Below are 24520 nucleotides of genomic sequence, written 5' to 3' on the forward strand. Positions count from 1 at the left end.
ATTACTCCCTCGTCGTATTTCATTGCGATTCACTTTTTTTTAGTCAATTTTAAAAATAATAACACATTTTTATATTTAATAAAAATTTAATTTTAAAATATCTATTTTATCCTTAATAAAATAATTTACAGGTATAGAAATATCTATCACATACTTTAGACCACAAGTTTTAAATATTTTTTTTCTTTCTTAAAGTCCGTGTCAAATCAAACTAGGTCATATAAATTGAAACTGAAAAACTTTGTTGTACTAAGTGTCTGTTTAACTTAACTTATTTTAAGTAGCTAAGCTAAAAAAAATATAACCCCAACTTATTTTTTTAGCTTGTTTTCAGCTTATAAGTTGTTTTAGATAAGTTAAGCCTAACCGACCTAATTATTTTTTGGGGGCTTATTTTAAGCACAAAATGACTTTAAGTTGGCCAGCCAAACACTCAAAAAAGTTGAAAACAACTTATAAGCCAATCCAAACAGACTTTGATATTACTCCCTCCGTTCTATTTTATTTAACTCATATATTAAAAATAAATTATTATTTTTTACTTATTCATTTTAATGAATCAAGAAAGATTTATTATTTTCGTTCTATATTATTCTTACTTTTATGGTTAAATAACTATATAAAGTAATACTCCATTCGTTCAAAATAAGTGTCTTTTTTAGCTCATTTAACACTCATTAAGAAAAATAATAAATAAAATTATAGTTTACTAAATTATCCCTAGATGTTTCTCGAGAATTGAACATTATTCCCTTTATTTCATATTAATTGAATTTCTAACGTAATGCACAAATATTTAAAAAAGCATTCAAGGACAAACTTTGAACCATATTTTCCTCGATTACCCTTTTGTTTAACCAACCTCATAAAGATGATTAAATATGAAATCATAAATACAAATAACCCCTTATTGGAGTATAACTTTATAAGTAGTGTAGTTTAACTCCTAGAAAATTACAAAATTTCATTAATGCTAAGGGTAAACATAGAAAAAGATTCAAACATTTCTCTTGAACTTTGAACAATTCAACTATTTTGAACAATTAAAAAAGTTGTAGAAATTCAGTCAATATGGAATAGAGGGAGTATTAAGAAGAAATAGTTTTTGGATACAAAGGTATAATTGAAAAAAATATACTAATTTTTGTCCTAAATTTATAAAGTGACACTATTATAGGATAAATTCTTTTTGCTAAAATAACACTTATTTTTGGATGGAGAATATAATAATCAAACCTTTTTAATTCCAAAGCATAATTCATTAAAACAAACTCCTAATAATTTATTTGTCTACTATATTATTTTAAAATATATAATGATATTTGTCCAGTTTATAAAATCAATGAATAATTTATCATGATATGTCTATTTTATCCTTGCTATTAAATACTTCCTCTATTCTATATTAAGTGAATTTGTAAGGCAATGCACACATATTAAGAAAAACATTCAAGAACATAATTTGAATCATACTTTTCACTATTGCCCTTTGTAAAATTATAAATATAACTTTGCAAATAGTGTGATTTATCTCCTAAAAAATATAAAATTTCAATAAATGAAATGACAAATATGAAAAAAGCTTCAAACATTCATCTTAAACTTTAAACAATTTAATTATTTTGAACAGTGAAAAATCTCTCAAAAATTCAATTAATGTGGAATAGAGGGAGTACTATTCATTTTTCAATATATAGATGACTTGTACTTAATAAGAATGATTACCCTTATTATTTACTTTCTTAATCTCTATATCAATTCAATAGTGGACAACTATAATTAGACATACGGAGTATTGGATAAGGAGAAGGAACAAGAGGCTAACAGATGCACACGTTTTATTAACTAATTTTAAGTTTTGCCAAATCGATATCTATAGTTTATACCATGAATGAAAAAAAAACTAATTTCAACATGAAATTCCCCATTTTTGTAGCGTTTTTTTCCCCCCTGCAATAATGCATATTCAGATCATCAGATGACAGCAATTAGTGGAAGGAAGTGGGTTTGAAAGAATGTCGGTCTGGGGGGAAATATAATGTGGAAATGTTTGCAAATGCTCTTTGTCATTATATGGACCATTATTAATCCCATGTATATATTTTCCCTCTGCCATGTTATGTGTCTACTTATTGGCGTCTTGGTACATGCACACAATTAAATTGGCAGTATGGGCATCTGAAGCATCTCACGTTTTTCACTTCTAGCTATTGCAACTATAACCGGAGTTTTTCGATTCAAATTTTTTTTATGGAGAAAATTTTGTTGGAAGCGTCATTTTTAAATGGAAGTTGTCAGTAGCGAAGTCACGTATACTTGAGGGATGTTGACCGATACCCCTTCATCGGAAAATTATGTTGTGTAACTAGGTAAAAATATATTTTCTTATGTTATATATTACGTATTGAGACTCCTCGACTTCTATGCGATTTTACTTCTTTATATTTTGATACTCTTTAATCGAAACTTTGGCTTTGTGCCTTTGTCCTTTGGCGTCGCAGGCAGTGCACGATCCAAATTTAATTGGAGTTCCAATGCGGACTCCAAACACCAGATGAAAAACTCAAAAAATAAAACTATATTTATTGTCCTTCATCCTTGTTTACTTGTCCACTATATTTATCATTTTTTTTATATCAAGAGAAAAATATATATTTTTCAAGTTTTACTCTTAACATCAATTATTTATTTTCTAAATTATTTTTTAAAATCTAAGACTCAAAATTAATTAATAAAAATATTATAATAAAATATTACTTAAGAGACGTGCAAGATTTGAAGTGGATGATTAAAGAGTACACGGAGGGAGTAAAATTGAAAGCAGAAGTACGAACGACCAAGAAAACGAATGCACTATAACATATTTTCTCAGCTTTAGGTTACGTGTTACACTTTTTTAAAAATAATAATACTTTCTCCTATAAAAATGACATATTTTTCAATTTTAAACTTAGCATTTTATGTACTCTATATAAAATAATTATATTACACACTTATGCTAGCTTGTTTTAGATTATAAATTTTTAATTTTTTTCCTTCTTCAATGAGAGGGGAGGAGTATTGATGAGTTCTTTTTTTACACTATTATTCTAATTTAATTTGTTATGATAAATTATGTATTTAGTTATTTAACAGTGCTTATACTAAAATAATGTTATATATAATTACTTTAAAAGTAACAACAATTACGTATAAATATTTATACACAACTCAGGCTTTTTCTCTTTTCAAATTTTAATTTGCGTTGATTTTTTCTTTCTCCATAAAGACGAATTACAAGTGTCAATAGCTGCACAAGCTGATCAGGGGGCAGCACATGATAAACCAATTTATTAGTGAGATGGACATATTACCCATGTGCCAGCACCAACCCTATATATATTAATTGACCATATAATAACAATAATTATCCCTATATACTAATGATCGATCAGAAAAAATATATATATTTTCAGACAGGCAATCATTCGAAATAATTTTTATTCCATTCTTCCGATAGAAATATAAAATAAAGTTGCGTATAATAAATTTTAATGATTGATTTTTTTTAATCTTATATATAACAAGAGCTTTAATACACTAGACATATAGTGAAATAACCATTTCACCTAGCTGAGTAGATATAATGAGTACTATATCTTATTTACTTTTCAAACCAAGAAATAACTTAACTAGATTTAACTTAATTATATATTTTGAACAATGTATTTTAACCCTATTTGTAGTTTGTTACTTGTGTATTTTTTGAAGAAATTAATTTCATTTATTATTGTTATCTACTCATCTTTAATATCATGATATGATAGTAGCAAACTATTCAGTTAAATCAATTCAAAAATATTCTTAACATGTATAATATTATCCATTTTAAGTTAAGTATGTATTTGATTTAATCCACAAAATCTTAGACAATTAAGAGTATCACTCACCTTTTATGTAGCTTCTTATTTTTATCAATCTCCAATGTGGAATTTTATTCGCATGCTCAATCATTTTTCACTTGATCAAATTAAGTTTCACATGCTCATCACCAAATTTTATGGGCTAATTTGGAGAATCATGATGTATTATCCACATCATTTGAGTTTTTTTCACTATTAAAATTCATAATTTTTTTTTATTGGTGAATATACGTCTTAAGCTATGAGTAAAGATAGTTATAAGCGATTTGACCTCTAAATGGGCAAAGGCATTATAAATCAGGTCTCACGCCATCATTCCACTATTTTCATATATACTCTTCTCGCACGTGATTGATTCTTATATTAGTTATTGAGTTAAATCGATTCAAAAATACTCTTAACATAGTATGAGCTATATCAGTTCAAAAACAAATGCCTTTGTACACACCCAAAACAAAACATATATTTACACTATACATTTATATAAGCAAGCTCCATTTAATTTTCTTATTAAAACTCCCTCAACAAGTACCATTATAAAACAAAAAACAAAAAAAATTGTTTTCAGTTTGGTCGAAAGTAGTTGACCTTTCGAAAATTGTGAGGTAAAATGTCGAAAAGAAACCTTAGCATGAAAAAGTGGAGAAAAGGATTGCATTTGGTTCTCACAATTTGTAAGCGCAATTTTAGCCGTTTTGCCTGTCTCTTCATAGCAATATTTCACGCTTCTATATGCTTATTATGATTCTGCCACAGTGCCACTTACAACATACATTAAAAGTTCACAAGACCATCATATATATATTTTTGGGTGTTTATATTTACACCTTCAATTTGAATCGATCATATCGTTCTTCTTCACTTAAATTGATTGGGGTACACTTGATTTTGTGTTGTTGAGAAAACCAATTTATATCCTTCATTACTCCGTTCTTTTCTAAAATGAGTATAAAAATTACGCTATTCTACTAAAAGACAGAGAGAGGGGGGATCGATAATTAATTAATGTATCAATCCTCTTTTAATTTCAATCAAAGTGGAATAATGAGAAATTTTATCTAAAAAATAACTTTCCCAACGACCAATAAAAATTAACAACTTTATTTATTACATCAAAAAATGTTGGACACGTGGGCCAAAATCTAACAGCTATGACATAGAATGTAGATATTTGTGATATTTAAAATTAAATCAGATGAATTGATATAACAAAAATTCTAAAGGAAATGTACATGAAATGATGAGTAAACTGTAAAGTAACAGTGTGGGGTTATTGAAAAACTTTGAATTTTCCAATTTCTTTGGATTACAGATAAAGGAATAGAAGGGAACTCTTATTATTATTATACATAGATATAAAGAATCTTTAACATTACACCATACAAGAATATAATTTTTTTTAATTTTCTAAGGTTCCTTTTGTTGACTTAAAATTCTTAGCTTGTTTATTCTGTATCAACCGACAAATATTATTGGAGTAATTATTTTCCAAATAGTACTGAAAGAAACTTTTAAATGTCATGGGTGTCCGTGAATGTTAGTGTGACATTTTAATATTAGTAAAAATATATCATATGTCACGTTATGATCATTTTATGTTTATTGATGGACATTACATTTTACTCTCATCAATTGTGATAAAATATGATCATTAGTTGTTAATAACTTTTGTAACCATCAACTCTTTATTTTACTATTATTTTACCTCTTTATTTTTATAACTTATGTAATATTTGGGTCATTAATTTACCCAATTTACTATTCATAATCTTCCAATTTATTGCAAGGAAGAATTTCTCGCTTATGAATAGTGATGTATTTGTGCACAAGAAAGGTATAAGAAAAAGAGTGGAAGAAAGATGAGAAGTGTGGATAATATTGTAGTGTGTAGTAGTGAAAGAGAGAGTTGAGACAAGAAAAATATTCTAAGTTTTCAACTATATTCACTATACAAAAGAAAGTATTTATACGTTGAAGGAAGATGTTCATTTAGTGGAGTTTTGGACTCTTCAACTAATCTAAAGTTGCTTGAATTGTACAACTTTGTTGGTATGTTGTATTTTGGAGGGAACAAATCAAGAGATATATTGCTGGATCGGTGTAGATTATGCCGCAATGGCTTGAATCTCCTTAAAGAGAGCTAGATATCCGCGCCTCAGCTTGATGAATTATTTATTCATTTTTGCCATTTTATTTTTAAACTGTAATTTATTGTATGTGTGATGTGTGGTATATTAAACCAACAGTAAAAAAAAATAGTTAATTAATTAGTTTAAATATTTTCTCCTTTTTCCCTACATAATCATAGCTAATTCCTTAAATTTCTGAGAACTCTTTCTTGAAAAGGTGGTTTTATCTTTTGTTTTCTTTCAAAGATAAAGAGATCCTAACTTGAAATTGATGACTCATAAATCTGTGTTAAGAGATCAGTTTTGGTAGGTGAACTCAATATTGAATTTGGTTCACCAAAAAAAACCACAACTATCACACCATATTTTCTTTACTTGCTAAAAAGGCGCTATATTATAGTACTACTATTTAGAAAACAAACTACTACTTAAGTTTCTTTTTCTTGCCCTTCACCATATTTTGTTATAGTTTTGGCCTAACAATCAGTACTAGATTCCTAACAATCAAGTATTATTAACAGCTCTAAAGATTTTGTTCTCCTACTCTTGTCAATGAGCATGTCTATTCCAAAGTTTATATATTATAGTGAAAATAAAACAAATAGATATTTTTAGTTTTAATGCATTGTGATATTGACACAGTATATATTCATGAAAAAATTGTGTTAGCAAACTTATTTGAAATTACATAAAATTCATGTTGGGTCGAAATAACCAGATGTTATGCGGAAGGTAATAAAACAACTAAAACAAACTTTGAATGACAATAAATCACAAACAAATTAAAAGAGAAATAACATAATTTGACCTACATATAAACAATTCAATGCAGAACTATTTTATCTAAGAAAATCATTAACCAAATATGAAGAAAAATTATATTTTCCTTAAAAAAAAAAATCAGTTATGATAAATGTTGTTGTCCTTTATTCAAGATAAAAAAAAAGATTCAAATTAAATAAGATAAAAAGTCAGGACAAATACCTAATAACTCATACCTCTATTATCCTTCAGAAATATTAAGCCCCACAATTTATAAATTTTGCCTAATTTGTTTTGAGTATGTAATTAATAACTCAAAATGTAAAATTTGATTGATAAGAATCTTTCTTTTTCACGGTTAGAATGATAATTGAGAGTGAAAGTATAAAAATAGTAAACAATTTGGGGCCGGGTTGCTTGGCCTTTCCTATTTGAGTAGGTAGTTTGGTTCCCCTACTTTTCATTAAAAACTTAATTAAGGAAAAAGACTTGGGTTTTTAAATGACGTTTAAACAAAAATTAACAGTGATATTTAATCAAATGAAGAGAAGATATTGGAAGGTTTGTCCAGAGATTAGAGAACAAGACTTAATCATGAAGAGGTAATGATGTGAGAACACTGTTACTTGTATCATACCACTCTCTTTTTACATGCTCACATCATTACTTAGTTATAATTTGTTTGGCTAAGTATTTTGTTCATTTATTTGTACGTTCTTAAATGATTTGTAATTTGTTTGTCTAAGCTTTTTCGGAGCTAATATTGTCCTTTTCTTTTTAGAAGAAAATGCCTAATTTTTAGAGTCAAGTTGTGTTGACCGAGTTTTTAGAAAAAAAAATATTTCATCCGTCCCATTTTAGTTATCATGTTGTACTTTTCAAAATTCAATTTAACTAATTTTTAAAGTTAAATTATATTAATTTAACTCAATATTATAAAGTAAAAAATTAGATATTCAAAAACTATATGGAAAGTACTATAAGTTATAATTTTTTTCATATCAATATTATAAAAGAATATATCTTAAAATTTTAATCAAAGTTCATATAGTTTGACTCTCAAAAAGAAAATCATGACAAGTAAAATGGGACTGAGGGAATAATTGTTTTTGGTTCGTAGCAGAACTGAATAAGTAAAAAAAATAATCTATTGTAAGTACTACTCTTCATAAATAATTTTTCAAAAATCACTTCGGACTAAAAACGCCTTTTTAAAAGTAGATTTTGAAAGTTTGATAATTGAGCTCGACTACCTATTATTGTTGGTCATGATCTTAATTTGTTGGCGTATTTTCTTAGTACTTTTGCCTTCCTAGAGTAATACTGACTGTATATATAGGGTATTTGCCCCTATCACATGAAATTTCATCTAGTTATTAACGATCATAATGAGAATCGGTTGAGTGGATTATGGTATTTAATTTGCAATTATTATTGCATTAAACCTATAGATACATAGGTGCAACTTAATAAGAACCTAATACTTGTTATTTCTTGACCTACTCTCAAGTTTCAACTCCTTTTGGGTAATATAATTAAAGGGTGCCCACTAGTAAATGGTCATAATTTTACGGGAAAAGACTGCTTATGTTTGCTTTTTTTATATTCATACTGTTTCAGTTTGTTTTGGTTAAGCGGATTAACCAATGCATTCCTTTTTCTTGATGCATAAGACCATTAAATCATTTTTTGCATACTTTTAACGGATAACACCTCAAAACAACAATCATAAATTTTCAAATAAACATTATCACTATAACAACGTTTAACTATATGAAAAATTGTCATAAAAAAGTTCTTCTTGTACGAAGGTGAACACAATTTTGAGATATCCGAAATAAAATAAGTAAGATTAATAATTAAGGGCATTTTTATAAATTTATCAATTATAATACAGTATCATACAATCAAATCAAACAACAAAATTATCATGAATTAATAACAAATCATACAGTCTATCCAAACATAATATTATCTTATACTATACAATATCATACTATACCATACAGTATCATACATTATGAAATTATGAGAAATCACCATCTAAACACATTGTAAACAAATAAATTACTTTACTACTCACTCTCTGTTTATTTTCAACTTATTCATTATGCGAAGTCCAAATATAACAAAGTAAAATTGAATGAAAAAAATATTGATTTTGTTGTTTCGTTTAATCAAGTAAAATATAATACACACAATACGACAATAATTATCAATCAAATAAAGGAGGGAAATATAGCGAACTGGCGCGATGCTTAACGACATCGTGCGTCATTGGCGACACGATGTCGTTTTGTTAGGCTAATAAACAGTCAAATTCAATTAACGGCTTCTCTCAAGTGTAACTTCCTCGCTACAGTTTCCCCACTCTCTATAAAAAGCGGAAAGAGAGAGAAACCAAATCCATAAAGCATTGTAACACAAAAGATACCACCCACCGCCGGCACCTCTGAGATGAGGCCGGAGATACCTCCAGCACCACCGCCGCCGCCTTTACAGTAACCCCGTTTGATTTTCTCACGCCAATTTCTACTTCCATTACCGTCCTAGAAATCAGCTTCCCGGTGAGTTGTCGGTGAAAATGTCGGTCCACAGTAAGCAAAACCAAAACCAAACACGTGATATGAAGCACCGGGTACTCACATGCCTCCACAAGCTTTCCGACCGGGATACACATTCGGCGGCGGCTTCTGAACTCGAGTCTATTGCTAAAACCCTTTCCCCTGAAGCAATTCCGCCTTTCGTTTCCTCCATTGCCGCCACTGATTCCTCGGATAAATCACCAGTCCGTAAACAATGTCTCCGACTTATTTCCCTTCTTTCCGAGCACCATGGAGATTCCCTCTCTCCTCATCTTTCAAAACTCCTTACCGCCGTCGTCCGCCGCCTCCGTGACCCGGATTCCGCCGTACGCAGCGCTTGCGTCTCTGCTTGTGCTTCCATTTCGTCAAACATGACTAAACCTCCCTTCTCTACCATTATCAAGCCGTTCCTCGAAGCACTTTACACGGAACAGGAGATGAACTCCCAGATCGGTGCTGCCTTGTGTTTGTCGGCAGCTGTCGACGCGTCGCCAGATCCGGATATTTCCTGCTTGAGGAAGTCGTTGTCTAGATTTGAGAAGTTGCTTAAGAGTGATAGCTTCAAAGCGAAGGCAGCATTGCTTACACTAATTGGCAGTGTGATCGCAGTTGGAGGAGCTTCCAGTCAGCAGATTGTGAGGAATTTGGTGCCGTATTTGGTGGAATTCGTGAGTAGTGATGATTGGGCGACTCGGAAATCCAGTGCAGAGGCTTTGCTGAGGCTCGCGGCAGTCGAGGGAGACGCTTTAGCCGAGTTTAAAGCACCCTGCTTGAAGACTTTCGAGGCGAAACGATTCGATAAGGTTTGTCAATTACATTTAGTTTATATCTGCTCTTTTCATTCTTGGCTGATCCGGATTTAGTTCGATTTACTTGTTTGTAATTAAAATTGACTTCTACCATTGATTGTTATCTATTGGTACCATAGATATGCAATTTCGCCCGATAGTTAAAGATGGTTGATTAAATTGTACAGGTAAAGGCAGTAAGGGAAACGATGAATCAAATGTTGGAAGCATGGAAGGGAATCCCTGATTTGTCTGATGATGGTTCCCCTCTTCCTGTGTCAAACTCCTCTTCCAAAGGTATTTTTACCAGCTTTTCACCCTATCTTTCCTCTAATGTAGTTAGGCTTAGTGTATTATTTCACATTAATTACCTTTGGTGCATCTTGTCAAGTTCAGGTTCATTCTTTGTTCCCAAGTTAAACAGTAGTTGGTCTCTTGTGCTAAATTACGGATTATCTATGCAAGTGGTTGGCTGTTAGTTAACTTTTTTCCATATTTCATCAATCCTCTTTGTTCATTCATCATAAGATCTTTTGCTACTGCTATCTATTTTACAGTATGCTGATGTTGTTTTATCTAGTTTTGTTTAGTTGCTTCTTTTTTTAGTTTTTTCCTTGGGGTAGTTTAATTGCTTCTTAAATTACCCAACTTTTAATCTTTTTTATACTCATTGCTTGTGAAATTGAATCAATTAATATGTTTTCCATGTTTGTGTCCTTGAAATAGAAAATGCAAGTGATGGACGTTACCCGCCTGGTTTAAAGACTTCTAGGGCTGTGAGCTCCAGTGCTCTTAGTGTAAAACGTATGGCTAACAAGTCATCTGTAGCAGATAATTCCACTGCTCCTGCTGCCCAAAAAGGTCGTCCTCTGGACAGTATTGAAAAGAAATCAGGTCCAGCAATCTTTCGCAAACTTGATCGCAAGAAGCCATGGAAAGTTGAAGTTTCTGCTCCTCATGGTTCTTCTGTGGATTATCACAAAAACAAAGATGGGATACAGTTGGGCAAAGACAAGAAGTTGGAAACACATACAAATCCTGGAGTCAAACGTACTCTTTTTAGTAAGATCACTAGTGAAACCAGGAATGGTGTGGTGAAGGCTGGATCTCGTGTGGTTCCATATCAAGATGAGATATCAGAATCTACTGTATTTGTCAGCAATGAAACTGAGGATCTCTGTAGGAACCCAAAAGATTGTGAAGATCTCTCTTTGATCCGGAAACAACTTGCTCAAATTGAAACTCAGCAGTCCAATTTGTTAGATCTTCTCCAGGTAATTTTCTAATATGTGATGAAATTCCGCTTCTATGATTTCAATTCGTAAGGGGAGTGGTGTATGAGTGAAAGTGTCGGTCAGAGAAAAAGAAATACAATGTAATGTGACTAAGATGCATTAACATGCCTGCACTTATTTTATATTTAATACCAAAGCCTTTTTCCTTACTTCCCAAGATATACGGAAAACATGAAATATAAAAGGAAATGAGTCCTTGTATTGAACCTATTTCTTACGCTGCGACATGCTTTTACTTCAATGATTGAATCCTACAAAGAGCCCAAACTTTTAACTTTCTCTGGTTTTATATTAGTTCCTTTGGATCTTGATTAAAAACATATATCAGTTCCTTTGGATCAAAATGCTGCTATATGCAACTCTCATGTTTTCATTGGTAAGATCTTCCAGCCTAATTATCAATTTCAGCTCAGTATGCATAGGATTTTTTATAATATATTGAGCATAGAATTCTCCTGATCATTATTTCATAAATCTTAGCTCTTCTTATTAGTCCATAGATGCTTCCTGGAGTATTTTTCTCAAACTTTTTCTTATCTTTGTAAATATAGAAATTTATGGGGAGCTCACAAAGTGGCATGCATTCTCTGGAGACACGTGTTCATGGTCTGGAGCTGGCATTAGATGAGATCTCATTTGACCTGGCTATGTCATCTGGAAGAATGTCAAATACCAACTCTGCATCCATCTGTTGCAAGCTACCAGGTGCAGAATTCTTGACTTCAAAACTTTGGAAGAGAACAGAAGGTCGTGGGGCAACTTCACACTTCTCTGCTTCTGGTGGAACCTCATCAGCAGGTTTAATAAGCAATGTAGCTGGTCAGAATGGAAATGGTGAAAGACTTAAGTTGGGGAATAGGAGATACCGGCTCCATAGTAGTCGCGGGTTTATTGTGAACCCATTAGCTGAAATTCATGGTGATCCACAGAGAATATCTGAACCTTCAGTTGGTGGAGTTTCAAAAAATTTGCGAAATGGTGTATGATAGCTTTTGTCAGGTACTTTATTATTTTTTTAATTTTTTCCCATTATTTCCTGCATTTTTATTAGAAAATATGGTTTTTGTCCTTCGGATACAATTGTCACATATGCAGATAAAGGTCTTTACTTGGGATTTGGGTGTATAGTCAGTTTCTGTTGTCCATACTGGAGCGCTATCCTTCCCTGAGCATGATGTGTAACTCAGTTAGTTGACTACTTGAACTTTCACCTTGCGAGTGAGGGTTCGATCTCCAACTTGTAATCTCCTCCCACATTTGCCCTTCCCCTACCCCAATTATTTTTCAAAAAATGACCACACGAACACTTCTCTTTGTCATTACTTTGTAACAATCAAATGTAGTGTCCTACTTTAATCCATTTTCCATGCTTTTTCATGTGACGGGTTGTTGGGAGGGTTGCAATAAGTGTTCTTTGTAATTAATGCACCAATGAAAATGTGCAGTAGTTAAAAATTTATTCTAGCTTATACATATACATTAGGGAGTTTATTACTTGGCACCTTGGCCCTGGATCTTTTGTGCTTACTACTAGTGGACCTCTTATAAATATACAAAAGACGCAGCTATTCAAATGTTTACACAATTCTTCACAAATATTATTTTTGATGACCGGAGGAACGTACACTGAAACTGCTTTCCATGGTTGCGTGTGTTTCCAGGCTTTTGAGACTGCATGGACTCTGAGCATTGTAGTAGGGGATTGTAAAGAATGAATCAGGAAGCAGTTTCTTACTAGAACTGTACTATATTGTGCATTTCGGCCTTGGTTATTCACTCAGTAAGCTTTGCCACTATAACCTATCCCACATCATTCAAAGAAACTTTCTTCAGAATTAGTGTTACCTTTTGATGTTCTACTTTTTTGATATTTCAAAGAACAGATATTAAAAGGAAAGCCAGATCATTGTATGGCGGGTTTGGTATGAACGTTGATCTCGTATAGAAGAATATTTCGTTTATTTCATTTTTTGCTAAGAAATAGTTTTCTATTCTTTTTGACGCATTGTTATTATACGGTTTGAAATGATATCAGAATATGTAAATGATTGTTGCCAGTGTGTCTATATTGATGATGCCCCGTGGTGGAACTATGAATTGTGACGAGGGAATTCAGAAAATTTCAACCTGCGACATGAAATAATTTTTTCAGTACACTCCCTTATGTCAAATAAATTCAGATTTTTTGTATATATGAAAAAAAATGTCTTTTGGAGTCCCGTGGGTCTTTAAGACTTAGGTGACTTTTCCCACTAAATTAACTACAACTGAAATCCAACTAACCAGAAAGCTTCATAATCATAAGTACCAATTATAATTAGTCTTAACTGGCGAGAGCAGTCATAATTCAACTCACCACGCGGCCAATCAATTGGTTAACCATGCCTTTTTTTTTTTTTATGATGCTATAAGTTCTAGTTGTATACTGATCAAATGTTATTCAATTTTGTTCGTTTCCATTGTTTAGGCGTGTCTCATATTTGAGAAATCATTAAACAGTTCATATAGTTGCTGAAGACTTTGTGTACAATGATACTGTAAAAATAAAATAAAAAAGATGACGGCAAATTATGGAAATAAGAACTTAAATGGAGATGCATTTCTGTCTTTTGATTTGGGTAGAAAACAAGAAAAGAAAGGAATAGCATTTGACGTTTCTTTCAAGAATTTAAAGTTGTGGGTCCAAGAGGAAAAATGATTCCCTCCTTTATTTTCTTCCCACATTACTAATAGAAGGGGAAATTTAGAAGTTTCCAGGAAAAGTAATATTCCATGTGAATAATCAGTTCAATCCGATCGTATAATTTCACTTCACGCATATGAATTTCAAACATCATTCAAATCTCATTTTAACGGTTATCAGATGCTATAATTAAATAGGTATCTCGAATTACAACTCCAAAATAATGTGGCCAGCAACAGAAAGGACAGAATGTAAATCATACTCGTGTTGAAGTTATTGCATCACTTTAAAAAGATTCAGAACTTATAGGATGAGCTCAGCTAGCAACGCGATGTGAAAGTGTAGGACCTCTCAAACCGTCATTCTTGCTGCTGCAGGACTTTAGATCCTTCCTTCCCAATCCTCTACAGGAAGGAAACGCTTGAATATCAGATAGATGACTAGTTGAGCTAAAAGTTCAATAAACAACTTGTAGCGATGGAAACAATGTTTAATAGTCAGATGTCAAAATTAGCATATAATTATCTAGGAAAAGAATTTTACATCAGTACAGACTACCAAAGACAAATAAAAAAAGAGTTCACAAGCAGAATGCAGAACAAAAACGTAAAGAGCACAGGGACTTGTAACCAAAGACTGGAGGGATTATAGTTCAACTTTCATGAGATTTGCCATTGACAACACAGTAATTACAAAAAACAACCCATGACGGATGGTCACTTGAGTAGTAACACAGATTCACCTTTGAAGCAACCGTACTTATTACCATAAATGAAAGGAAATGACATCAGACATCAAAATTCTTCTAGAGCTTTTATTCATCGTTCAACTTTTACACAGAACTTTGGTCACCTGTCTGAAAATTAGTAGTTTTACTAAATAGGAAAAGAACAAGCAACCAGCCAACTATACTAGAACAGAACAATTACAGGATAGAACTACATAACAACAACATACCAGTAGTATCCCCACAAGTGGGGTCTAGGGAGGATAGGATGTACGCAAACCTTAGCCCTACCTTTGAGGTGAAAGAGGTTGTCACTGATAGACCCTCGGCTCAAAATGGAGTGCAAGTAAAGTTGTTCATGCTTGAAAGCACACACTCCAGTGACACCCAAACCCAACATACTATTGAAGCAAGATGTTCCCACTCCAATGCAAAATACGAGCTATTGCTTTCGTGCTCCAATAATTGGTAATCTGGCATCAGTAACTATACAATACTGATGTATTGACATTTGAGCATGAGTTTAATCAATTCTTATAGCTGTTTTCAGTTTCCCCCATACTTTTTCAGTTCTTTGGGAAAGCTAATGGTTTGTAGAAACAGTGGAAACTCTTCGAATCTACACCATCTAGTCTAAAGATAACAAAGGAAGCATTTTATGGTTTTTACGTGTTCATGTTTTCTGAATACCATGTCTCCAATCATAAGGCAAATAAAAGAGTGATAAATACATATTCCTCACAGAAGAAAAAGAAGATCTTTTGGTGTTCGTCTAAATTGAATGAGGAAAAGAGGTTTTAGGGTTTGGATGAAACAAAGAAATGAGAAACAGATTGAGATGTGGATGAAAAAGTGATTACCGATTGTCGGTTATGCCAAGAGAGACCACGGTAGACGTTGGCGGAGAAAGTAGCAGCAAAGAATATGGTAGCGACTCCTAGCCCCGCCGAGAACGCCTTAAATGCCCAATCTCCTGCTTTCCCCACTACCCCCATATTCAGCTCGACTTGCTGCAAATTGCAGAAACCCCAATTGAATCGCAACCCAACTGGAACAATTGTTTTTCTTATTTAATCATAACTAATTATTCCGAATTATTCATTTTTTAAAATAAATAAATTAATTAAAATTAGTATTTGATTATAAAAAAATTAAATATATACTATATTAAGAAAATATTTACCATTTATAACAATAATATTTTTTTCACTAAATACTTATAATACAATTTTAATATATATTACGGAGAATAATTATATAAAAATAAGTTTTATTCATGAATAATATATTTATCACACACTTATAATATATTGTGTTAATTTCTTACCAAATAAGCATAATATATTTAAAACAATTATAATACATTTATATTGCATGCATAATTTATTTTCAATACATGACAAATATATCATAATATTGCTATGTATTGTTATAGATGGTAATAAATAAAAAAATATTATTAAAATTAGTAACTATTTATTAAAAAGTGTTCACCCAGATGATTTTTCCAAATTAGATTCCAATATGAAAAAGTGTGTTTGTCAATTCCATCATCATAAACTTCAAATAAAGTGTGCTTAGTATTGGTACATTCGGTTGTTGATATGCTTTAGCGATCCTCAAAATATATATTTCTTATAAATTTTGACTTGTATAAGCTGTCTTCAGTCTATTCGAGGTTTCCAAAGAGTGATTCCCGTTCGTTTGCTACATGGATTAGTCGAGAATAAGGCTGCATTGTCTATTTGTTTTAGGAGTTTTAATGTGTAATATAAATGTTGCTTTTGAAAAGAAAAAAAAATGGTAAAATTGATACTTCTGATCCACAAGGAAAAAAAGAAAAAAAATCTTGTTTTGCATCATTCACCTTTCATCCTTTTTTTTACGTGAGGTAAATGGAGTCACTTGTACGTTGGTAAAATATGAATTGCTAATAAATGAAAGACATTTGACTTGGTGAAAGAGCAATTTTAGAAGTTCCAAGCAATTCAACAATGGCAACCCTTCAAGAAATTCAATCTTCCAGAAATCAGCAACACTTTAAATGAGCAATGTTGAGGCCAAAATACCCGCCAGAATCGTCATCTAGGAAAGTACTAGATGCAGAAATCGAAACATGTAATTGAGATTCTTATTGAAAATAATTAAAACATTAACTGTAAACAATGCCAAGTTCATATAAATATATATATATATATATATATCATAGTACGACAGTATTGAAACAAAAAGAACATCGTCAACCTAATAAATATCATGCCTTCATTTATCAGTTCAATCAACTCTCAGTCCTTATCCGTCACGTCCTTCTGGAAATGATCTCCAGAGGTGGAAAGAACATCATGAATTTCTGCTGCCATGACTCGTGTTGGTGTGAACTCTTGTTCACTTCCACCACTTCTTCTCAGACAGAGAAATTAGCTGCCAAAAACACACAGAGAAGATGAGCAAAACCAAGTGATCACGGGATTCAAACCTCACTGTTCGTTAGGAAGGAATTTTCAGAAATGAAATCTTCTAAAACTCGAGAGCAAGAAGCTACACATCATTGATGACTTGAGTTCTTTATCTTCCAATAGAGAAACGTGAATGGAGACATATTCACACAAACTGAAAGCTAATAGAACAAATTACAAACTCTACAGTGGAAAACCTCACAACAATGACTGGAAGTAAACAACACCAACATACCTAGTGTAATCCCACAAGTGGGATTTGGGGAGGATAAAAGTATACGTATACCGTACCCCTACCTCATAGAGATAGAGAGGTTTTTTCGGATAGACCCTGGGCTTTAAAAAAAAACACTTCAAATCAGGTTAAAAAAATGGAATACAGAAACGAAAGCAGTAACAACGAAATAATGTGAAATGAAAAAAAGTAAACAACATACAAAAGAAAGAACACTAACAACAACAAAATAATCTGATGACCAAAGCACAAAGAAACATAGGTGATAACAGAAATTGAAGAACAAGAAACTACGAGAATATTGCTAATACTACTGGTAAGAAAGCAAGTCATGACATGAGGCAAACATGTGACTTTATTTTATTCCTTTGTGACTTGAGCTAGGCCTCCTTGGCGTGGTATTTTAGAATCCTAGGAACTGACAATTTTTGTGAAGAATTAGAAATAGCAGGTCCAGAAATATTCCTCGATTTGCAGCTTATTTATAGAAGCGTCAGTATAATTCCCATGTGAAATCCTTTCAGAAGAACACTCCACCATATGTCTCCAAACTGCACAGACATTTAAGTTCTCTTTTCTGTCATAAATGTTTAAGCAGTTAAAAGTACATCAAAAGTTGTCACTTGTTTCTTTTGGATGGGTGAAAGTAAATGACAACAGATACCTGAGTTGTCACATTCCACTTATTACCTTATATATATGAGAATAAATGTAAACTTCTATGCATATACAAACATGGACATGCAGCAGAAACAACTATGAGGATAAATAGTAGAATAGCCAACCTGTCGCGCAACCTGTGCCATTCGGCGACTGTCCCGTGATGATTCTGTCGCTGAATTTGACATTTTTGGCTCTACATGACCATTTAGTTTTTCTCCATTTACTGCCTTTGGAGAGCTCTTCTCAAGTGGAGTATTCTCTTCTGATACACTCAACTGCTCTCTCTTCCTCTTTCTTTGAAAGGTGTATTTGATGACTCTATCTTTCGAAGTTTGGCTAGGAACTTCACCATATACATCAGCTATCTTTGACAATGAGTTCGATAGCTGAGTGCTAACATTTTCAAAATCAGGTCTGTTGATAGGAACCTCTAAGCTCTCAAAAGATCTACTTTCTTGTCTGGGGGGGTTCATCTTTTCCATAACTAACTCATCCCCGACTACTGAATATAGAACACTAGAAGTTTCAGCAGACAGCGGTTCATTTCCGGACATTTCAGTGAACCCCAGTTTCATGTCTGGTTCAGCTTTTTCTATCAACAAGCTGTGGCCTATCTGAGAAGGATATTCGCCAGGAGCACAATCTCTATCAGGGCTGGAGTGAACTTTCAAAACACCAGCGTTTGATGTTTTATCAATATTAAGGAAATGATCAGAACTGCTTCTTGGAGAAGGATAATCGGCTTTTCTGTTTCTCATAGCTCTTCTTCTTTTTCGGCAAAAAGATTTTGCAATCTGCGGTTCATTTCCGTGCATTTCAGTGAATCCCTGCTCCATATCTGGTTCATCTTTTTCTATTGACAAACCATAGCCCATCTGAGAAGGATCTTCACTAGGAGCACAATCGCTGGCAGGGCTGGAGAGAGCAGTCAAGCTACCAGTGTTCGATGTTTTATCAATATTCAGGAAATGATCAGGACTGCTTCCTGGTGAAGGATAATCAGCTTTCCTATTTCTCATAGCTCTTCTTTTTCGGCGAAAAGATGTTAGCAGGTGCCAGCTGCTAAGCAAGTCATCTGCTTGTTGAATATTTTCCTGTGGATTAACCACATCATCCATCTTATTAATAGGAGCTGAACAGATCCCTTCACCTTCATCTACTCCATCACCATTTTCATTTTGAATCTTTTCTAATCCTTTAGAAACAGATAAATCTCCATCTAAAAGGTTTCCTTCACAAGCACGAATTCTCTGTGTACACCCATTTCTGTATAGCTCTGGTACTTTACTTCTCAAAATTATAGAGGGTAAATCTGGACCTGCAATGTTAGGTTTTCCAATTTGAACTATTTTGCTACATGACTGATAGCTCTGATTTTTCTGCTTCACATTCACAACTTCTATGTTAGAAATTGTCACAGACTCCTCCCGTGATTCATGAGGCAACACAACTCTGTTCTCCTCGTGTAGTTCTTCAGAAGGAGCAGTGTCAACATCCTCTAAGTTCTGTACTCCTTTCTCTTTGCATCTTGTCACCCTCTCAAGTTCAGCCTGAACTTCCCTCAGCTCTACTCTTAGATCACTCACAATATCTTCTGCTTCCTGAAGTTGAGCTTCAAGTTCTTCAATCTTTCTCTGTTGACTCAAGGAAGTCAACTCTGCTTCACTAATCTGTTGCAAAAGAATAAATAAAAACTTATGAATACGCGAAGCACCAGTAAGGAGCATGTTTATTCATGGGGAAAAAGGAAAAATAAGTATTGAGCAGGACTTACAAAGAGTATCCAATCACTGGTGCTATCTCTAAAAATGCACTAAAAACAAAATGTTCATCTAATTTGTACAAAGGAATTTTCTACTACTACAAATGCTCTCCTGTTCCTTTATAGCAATGCGAAAGGTGGTTTTCAAATTTGTGTCAAACTTATATATGCCAAACATGTAGTCTGTAGATGCTGTTGAACAGCTTTCTGATGATTATTGAAAGCATCATACTTGATAACAGAAACATTATGGTCTCAAGAATTTAATCCAAACACCTTGTTTCAGATTGACAAGGCAATTTTGGAAACCAATAACAAGACAGCAAAAGTGCTGCTTGTTATGTGGTTAATTACCTTAGAAGGCTTTTAAACCATAACTCAGTTCGTAGACAAACAAAAAGTAAGCTACAACATACACACAGACAGTCCAAGTCAGGAGTATACTGACATTGGGACAGAGTTCTACATCACTGATCAACACATATCCTGTGAGGCCTTCATATTTGAAGGCCTAAATGTCTCTCTTCACTCCAGAAAGTTCCAAATTCATTTTAATCATTTCTTTAATATGCATTCATCGACTCTAGAGCTCAATGAAGGTTTGGAACCCTAATAACAAAATGGAATCAAATTACCATGCTAACAAGTTTATCTGGTGCCAAGTCGAAGCTGCCAAGACCGTTTCCATGCAAACATACATATAAAGTGACGAATAAATCCATTGGAATGAACAGTGATTATGCTACCCTAGTTACTAGTTTAGCAAAAATTTCTTGAAGAATGAAGCATACAAGGATGTTTCGAGTCACATATCACAATGTCAAACAAGAAAACAAAGAGAATTGCACAGATAGCACTAGTAACAAGATTAAAACCTTAAGAAACTAATCCAGGGGACTCTCACTAGTTTGTATCCTAATAATTTTAAGTGACTGTGACTATTCTTATCTAAAAGAAAACCAAACAGCCAAAAGGGTAAAGACCATGAGCACACCAGGAGGAAGCACACTGCCTCTATGTGCGTTACTGAAGTTTGGACTCCTATGTACTGATGCCTCTGAATGAACGACAATGCTGATAAAAAAAATTACTGGGTAAACAAAAGGAACTTAAAAGAAAGACAACACTTCGTTTAAGATGAACTCTTGCAGAAGAGGTAAGAGGTCCCAAAAGATTTGTAAAGGAGACAATATATCCTACAATTATCGCAATACATTCGAAACAAAAGGAAATTTTCCAAGTTAATGAAATTACACAGAATCCATCCAATATAAAGCCCAAAGCATTAGGGTCAAACAAGTTCTCAAGCACTTAGTCAGTGGATCCTTTTATCCTAGGTCCAACAACCTCATATTCCACTACATCCAGCAAAGGATCTATTCCCTCGGGGCTTCCGTGGCAGGTGCCACACAAAAAACGAAATTTGTTCCAATATTCAACATTTTCATCCATAAGAAACTAGTTGCCTGCATGCCATCATCTTAAATACAAAAAGCTGCATAACAGCAAGAATCCTGAAACTCTATGTAACCAACAGTTGACAACATTTTGGTAACTGAACCCTTGAAAGGAAAAAGGGTGTGCAGGTGAATAAATTTTGCACATACTTGAGGAAGAGCCAGAATTTGCAATCAACAATTCATCGGCTTTCTTTCATTGTTATTCTTTTGATAAGTCAATTATCCAGCATGCTATCTTTTTAGGAAGAGTCAGAATTTTATATCAACGAAGAGGATTTTCCTCAATCCCCCTCCACTCTTTTGAGTAGAGATGACAATTCAACCTCATTGAGAAGTCAATTATCCACCATGTTATATTTTTTGGAAGAACCAGAACTTTATAGAAATAACATGTGAGTAGGAAAGGTGTAACTCTAATTACTAAAATGTAAACTTGACTCAAAGTATCATCAACTTGCATATATTTCATAATATGTGAACATTGTTGAATGAGATGTTTGGAAATCCTCTTCCAAGTTCAGTTTGTTGGCATTGTTATTTCTAGAACCCATCACAGATGGCATTCCTTTAGAAAGCATATGACTGCCCATGAGGAGAAAAAGCACACACAAACAAGCAGGCAGACAAGCTATACCAACTGGAAACCAAGCTGTAGCCTTTTTCCTAAGGTGGTCTGGGCCAGCTTGCATGGAACTCGACATTTCCACTAGGCAACTGCTACCTCCCACCGACACTGGTACCAAGTAACTCTGCAACAAGGGTTGAGCGGATGGAAAGAACTCACTTGGTGTTTTTTGCCTCTAATGGGATTTGAACTTAAAACCTCGTGGTTCTCCTCTTAAGCCACTAAGCCACACCCTTGGGTGCGAAACCAAGTTGTAGCCTTTGACTACCTTCATGAATCAAATAGATCTTAACTTCTAAATTCATCGTAGAAATTTTTTTTTCTAGCCCCACCATCAAGAACGTAAATTGAAAATTACAGTGATGCCTTTGCTTGTGACACTTCATGATCACCCTCTCTTACTTTCTCAAAAGTAAGCACCTGTTGATCTCGGAATATACCTGGCTCAAGTTCTTCCAAATTATAGAAATACATGTACAAAACCATAAAAAGAAACAAAATGCAAAAAAAGACCATTGCTCTGATCTTTTCACTTAAATGATAAACCTATTGTCTTGGTCATGAGACAGGAAGAAAAAAGTGAACAGAACATTTAGATGGTGATTCCCTGCCCTAGTGACACATGACTTGAAATGAAATAGAAAACAGAACTTTAAAACATGGAATCACAGAAGGAGAAATCAACAACAACAACAACACACCCAGTGTAATCCCAAGAGAAATCATTTTTGAAAAATTCAAATGTTTTTGCTCAAATAGAATGGGAAGGAAGAAATAACATACTGAAAGCCATTGACATTCTCAACTGAATACCAACATGCAAGAATCACAATTGAAAAAGATAGAAATGACTTGATCCATTACCGAACAAATTATGAATTTGAGTGACAAAACAAAGGTACAATATTTTTCTACATCTCGTTGATTCTAATTTAAGCAAAATAGACCAGTCATACTAATAAAGTTTATTGCAATAGCGTTGGAGCCTGCAACATCACCTCCTTCCCCACTTCTACCAAAACCTATCAGTGGAACTACAAAATGTATAGTATCTCTAATGGAGTACAAGACCAACATAAAAACTTAATTGAATTACTAGGTCACAGCACATAACTTTTTAAATTTCCTGTCTCCACCAAGGGAGCCTGAAAAAAGGGGAAAGAAATTCAGTTCCAAGAGAGATGATCATACTTTATTGTACTCAAAACTCTTTACACATTACTAAAACTAGAACGATCCCTTGAATAGACTGCCCAGCACAACATCAATCAACTCATTAACAAATTATCTAGCTATCAGTGAATATAGACAAGAGTGAAAAAAGAAAAACATTGAGATCCTCACTAGACCAGATTTGCAAGACACCCCTTTTAAAATCAAGAATCAATTTTACCACAACAACCAAGTTCAATCAACCAACCCAACAAGTCCAAATGAACACACATTGAAGAGCATAACTCAATACTTCAAAAGACACTAAACCCACTTCAAGAAAAGCTAAAAAAAATCACCTTTGAATCCATCATCTGTTTGAGACGCAAAAGCATCCCAAGCGCCTCCTCCTTCGCCACTTGGAGCTCATGCTTATACCGAACAGCTTTCTGTTCAGATGACATAATCCTCGCCGCCGCTTCCTTCGCCGTATTCAAGATTATATCCGCATACGCCCTCTTCAAAGCCGTCAGTCTCTGCGAACCCAATAAATCAAAATTCCAAAAAAAAAAAAAAAAAAACATACCCCAAAAAAACATCAAAATGAAACTAAAATCACATTTACAACCATCAAACAAAACTTAAAATACGATCAGTATCGATACCCATTATTCACAAAAGTCCTCAAATTTAAAAACGGTTTTTTTTTATAAAAAAAAAACAGGTAGGTAGTTGGAAAGTTATAAGTAGTGGTTGAGTCAGTAGAGCCGCCGTGAGAATCCGACCGGATTTTCGGAATGACGACGGCGTCAGGGTTTACCTCGTCTGTGTCCATTGCGGTTTTTCCTTAGAGCATCGACTGAGTTGCGTTTTTAAGGTTTTCAGACCGAAGTAAAAGAGAAAGAGGGGAAGGTGGTTTTTTTTTTTTTTCCGCAGCAGCTGTCTGTTATGAACTGAAAGTTCTGTTGTGTGGTTATGTAAAAGTACTTTTATACCCCTGAGAAACGGGTTGAACTACAAGACGGCCACCGTTGTGTGACTGGAGGCGGTTTTTGTTTTTTGGGGTTAAACAATTTTGGTTGCCTATGTGCGCGCGCCGGAAAAGGTGTGGGCCCGATCGTTTAGGATGACGTGGCAGTATTGGGTTGTTCATTCGTGGTGGCTAAAGACACGGGCTTCAACTTTGGAGGAATCTCAGAGCGGCCCACTATCTTTTCTTCTTCATCGTATTTTTATTTTCATGTTTGTTTTTTTTTACAAGCAAACCTAGAAAAAAATGATAATAGATATTTATAT

At 33.4% G+C, this 24520-nt stretch overlaps 2 protein-coding genes and 1 long non-coding RNA gene across 3 annotated transcripts; 1 reads left to right on the forward strand and 2 right to left on the reverse strand.

Moving 5' to 3' along the window:
* The first annotated feature begins 9160 nt into the window (after nt 1-9160).
* On the forward strand, nt 9161-13527 carry LOC129894450 (TORTIFOLIA1-like protein 3). Its single transcript, XM_055970157.1, has 5 exons — nt 9161-10181; nt 10355-10463; nt 10893-11440; nt 12013-12460; nt 13123-13527. The coding sequence occupies exons 1-4, from the start codon at nt 9378-9380 to the stop codon at nt 12445-12447; spliced, it is 1896 nt and encodes a 631-aa protein (XP_055826132.1). The 5' UTR covers nt 9161-9377; the 3' UTR covers nt 12448-12460; nt 13123-13527.
* A 676-nt stretch (nt 13528-14203) lies between these two features.
* On the reverse strand, nt 14204-15953 carry LOC129895020 (uncharacterized). Its single transcript, XR_008767714.1, has 2 exons — nt 15732-15953; nt 14204-14548 (listed from the first exon to the last, which is right to left on the reverse strand). It is a non-coding gene; the product is annotated as an uncharacterized LOC129895020 (long non-coding RNA).
* A 1019-nt stretch (nt 15954-16972) lies between these two features.
* LOC129896259 (uncharacterized) lies at nt 16973-24358 on the reverse strand. Its single transcript, XM_055972116.1, has 4 exons — nt 24045-24358; nt 23584-23760; nt 18348-19895; nt 16973-17292 (listed from the first exon to the last, which is right to left on the reverse strand). Exons 1-4 carry the CDS (start codon nt 24057-24059, stop codon nt 17257-17259), a joined length of 1776 nt encoding a protein of 591 aa, XP_055828091.1. The 5' UTR covers nt 24060-24358; the 3' UTR covers nt 16973-17256.
* Nucleotides 24359-24520: the final 162 nt, after the last annotated feature.

This window comes from Solanum dulcamara, chromosome 7 (assembly GCF_947179165.1).
Source record: "Solanum dulcamara chromosome 7, daSolDulc1.2, whole genome shotgun sequence".
Taxonomy (NCBI): domain Eukaryota; kingdom Viridiplantae; phylum Streptophyta; class Magnoliopsida; order Solanales; family Solanaceae; genus Solanum; species Solanum dulcamara.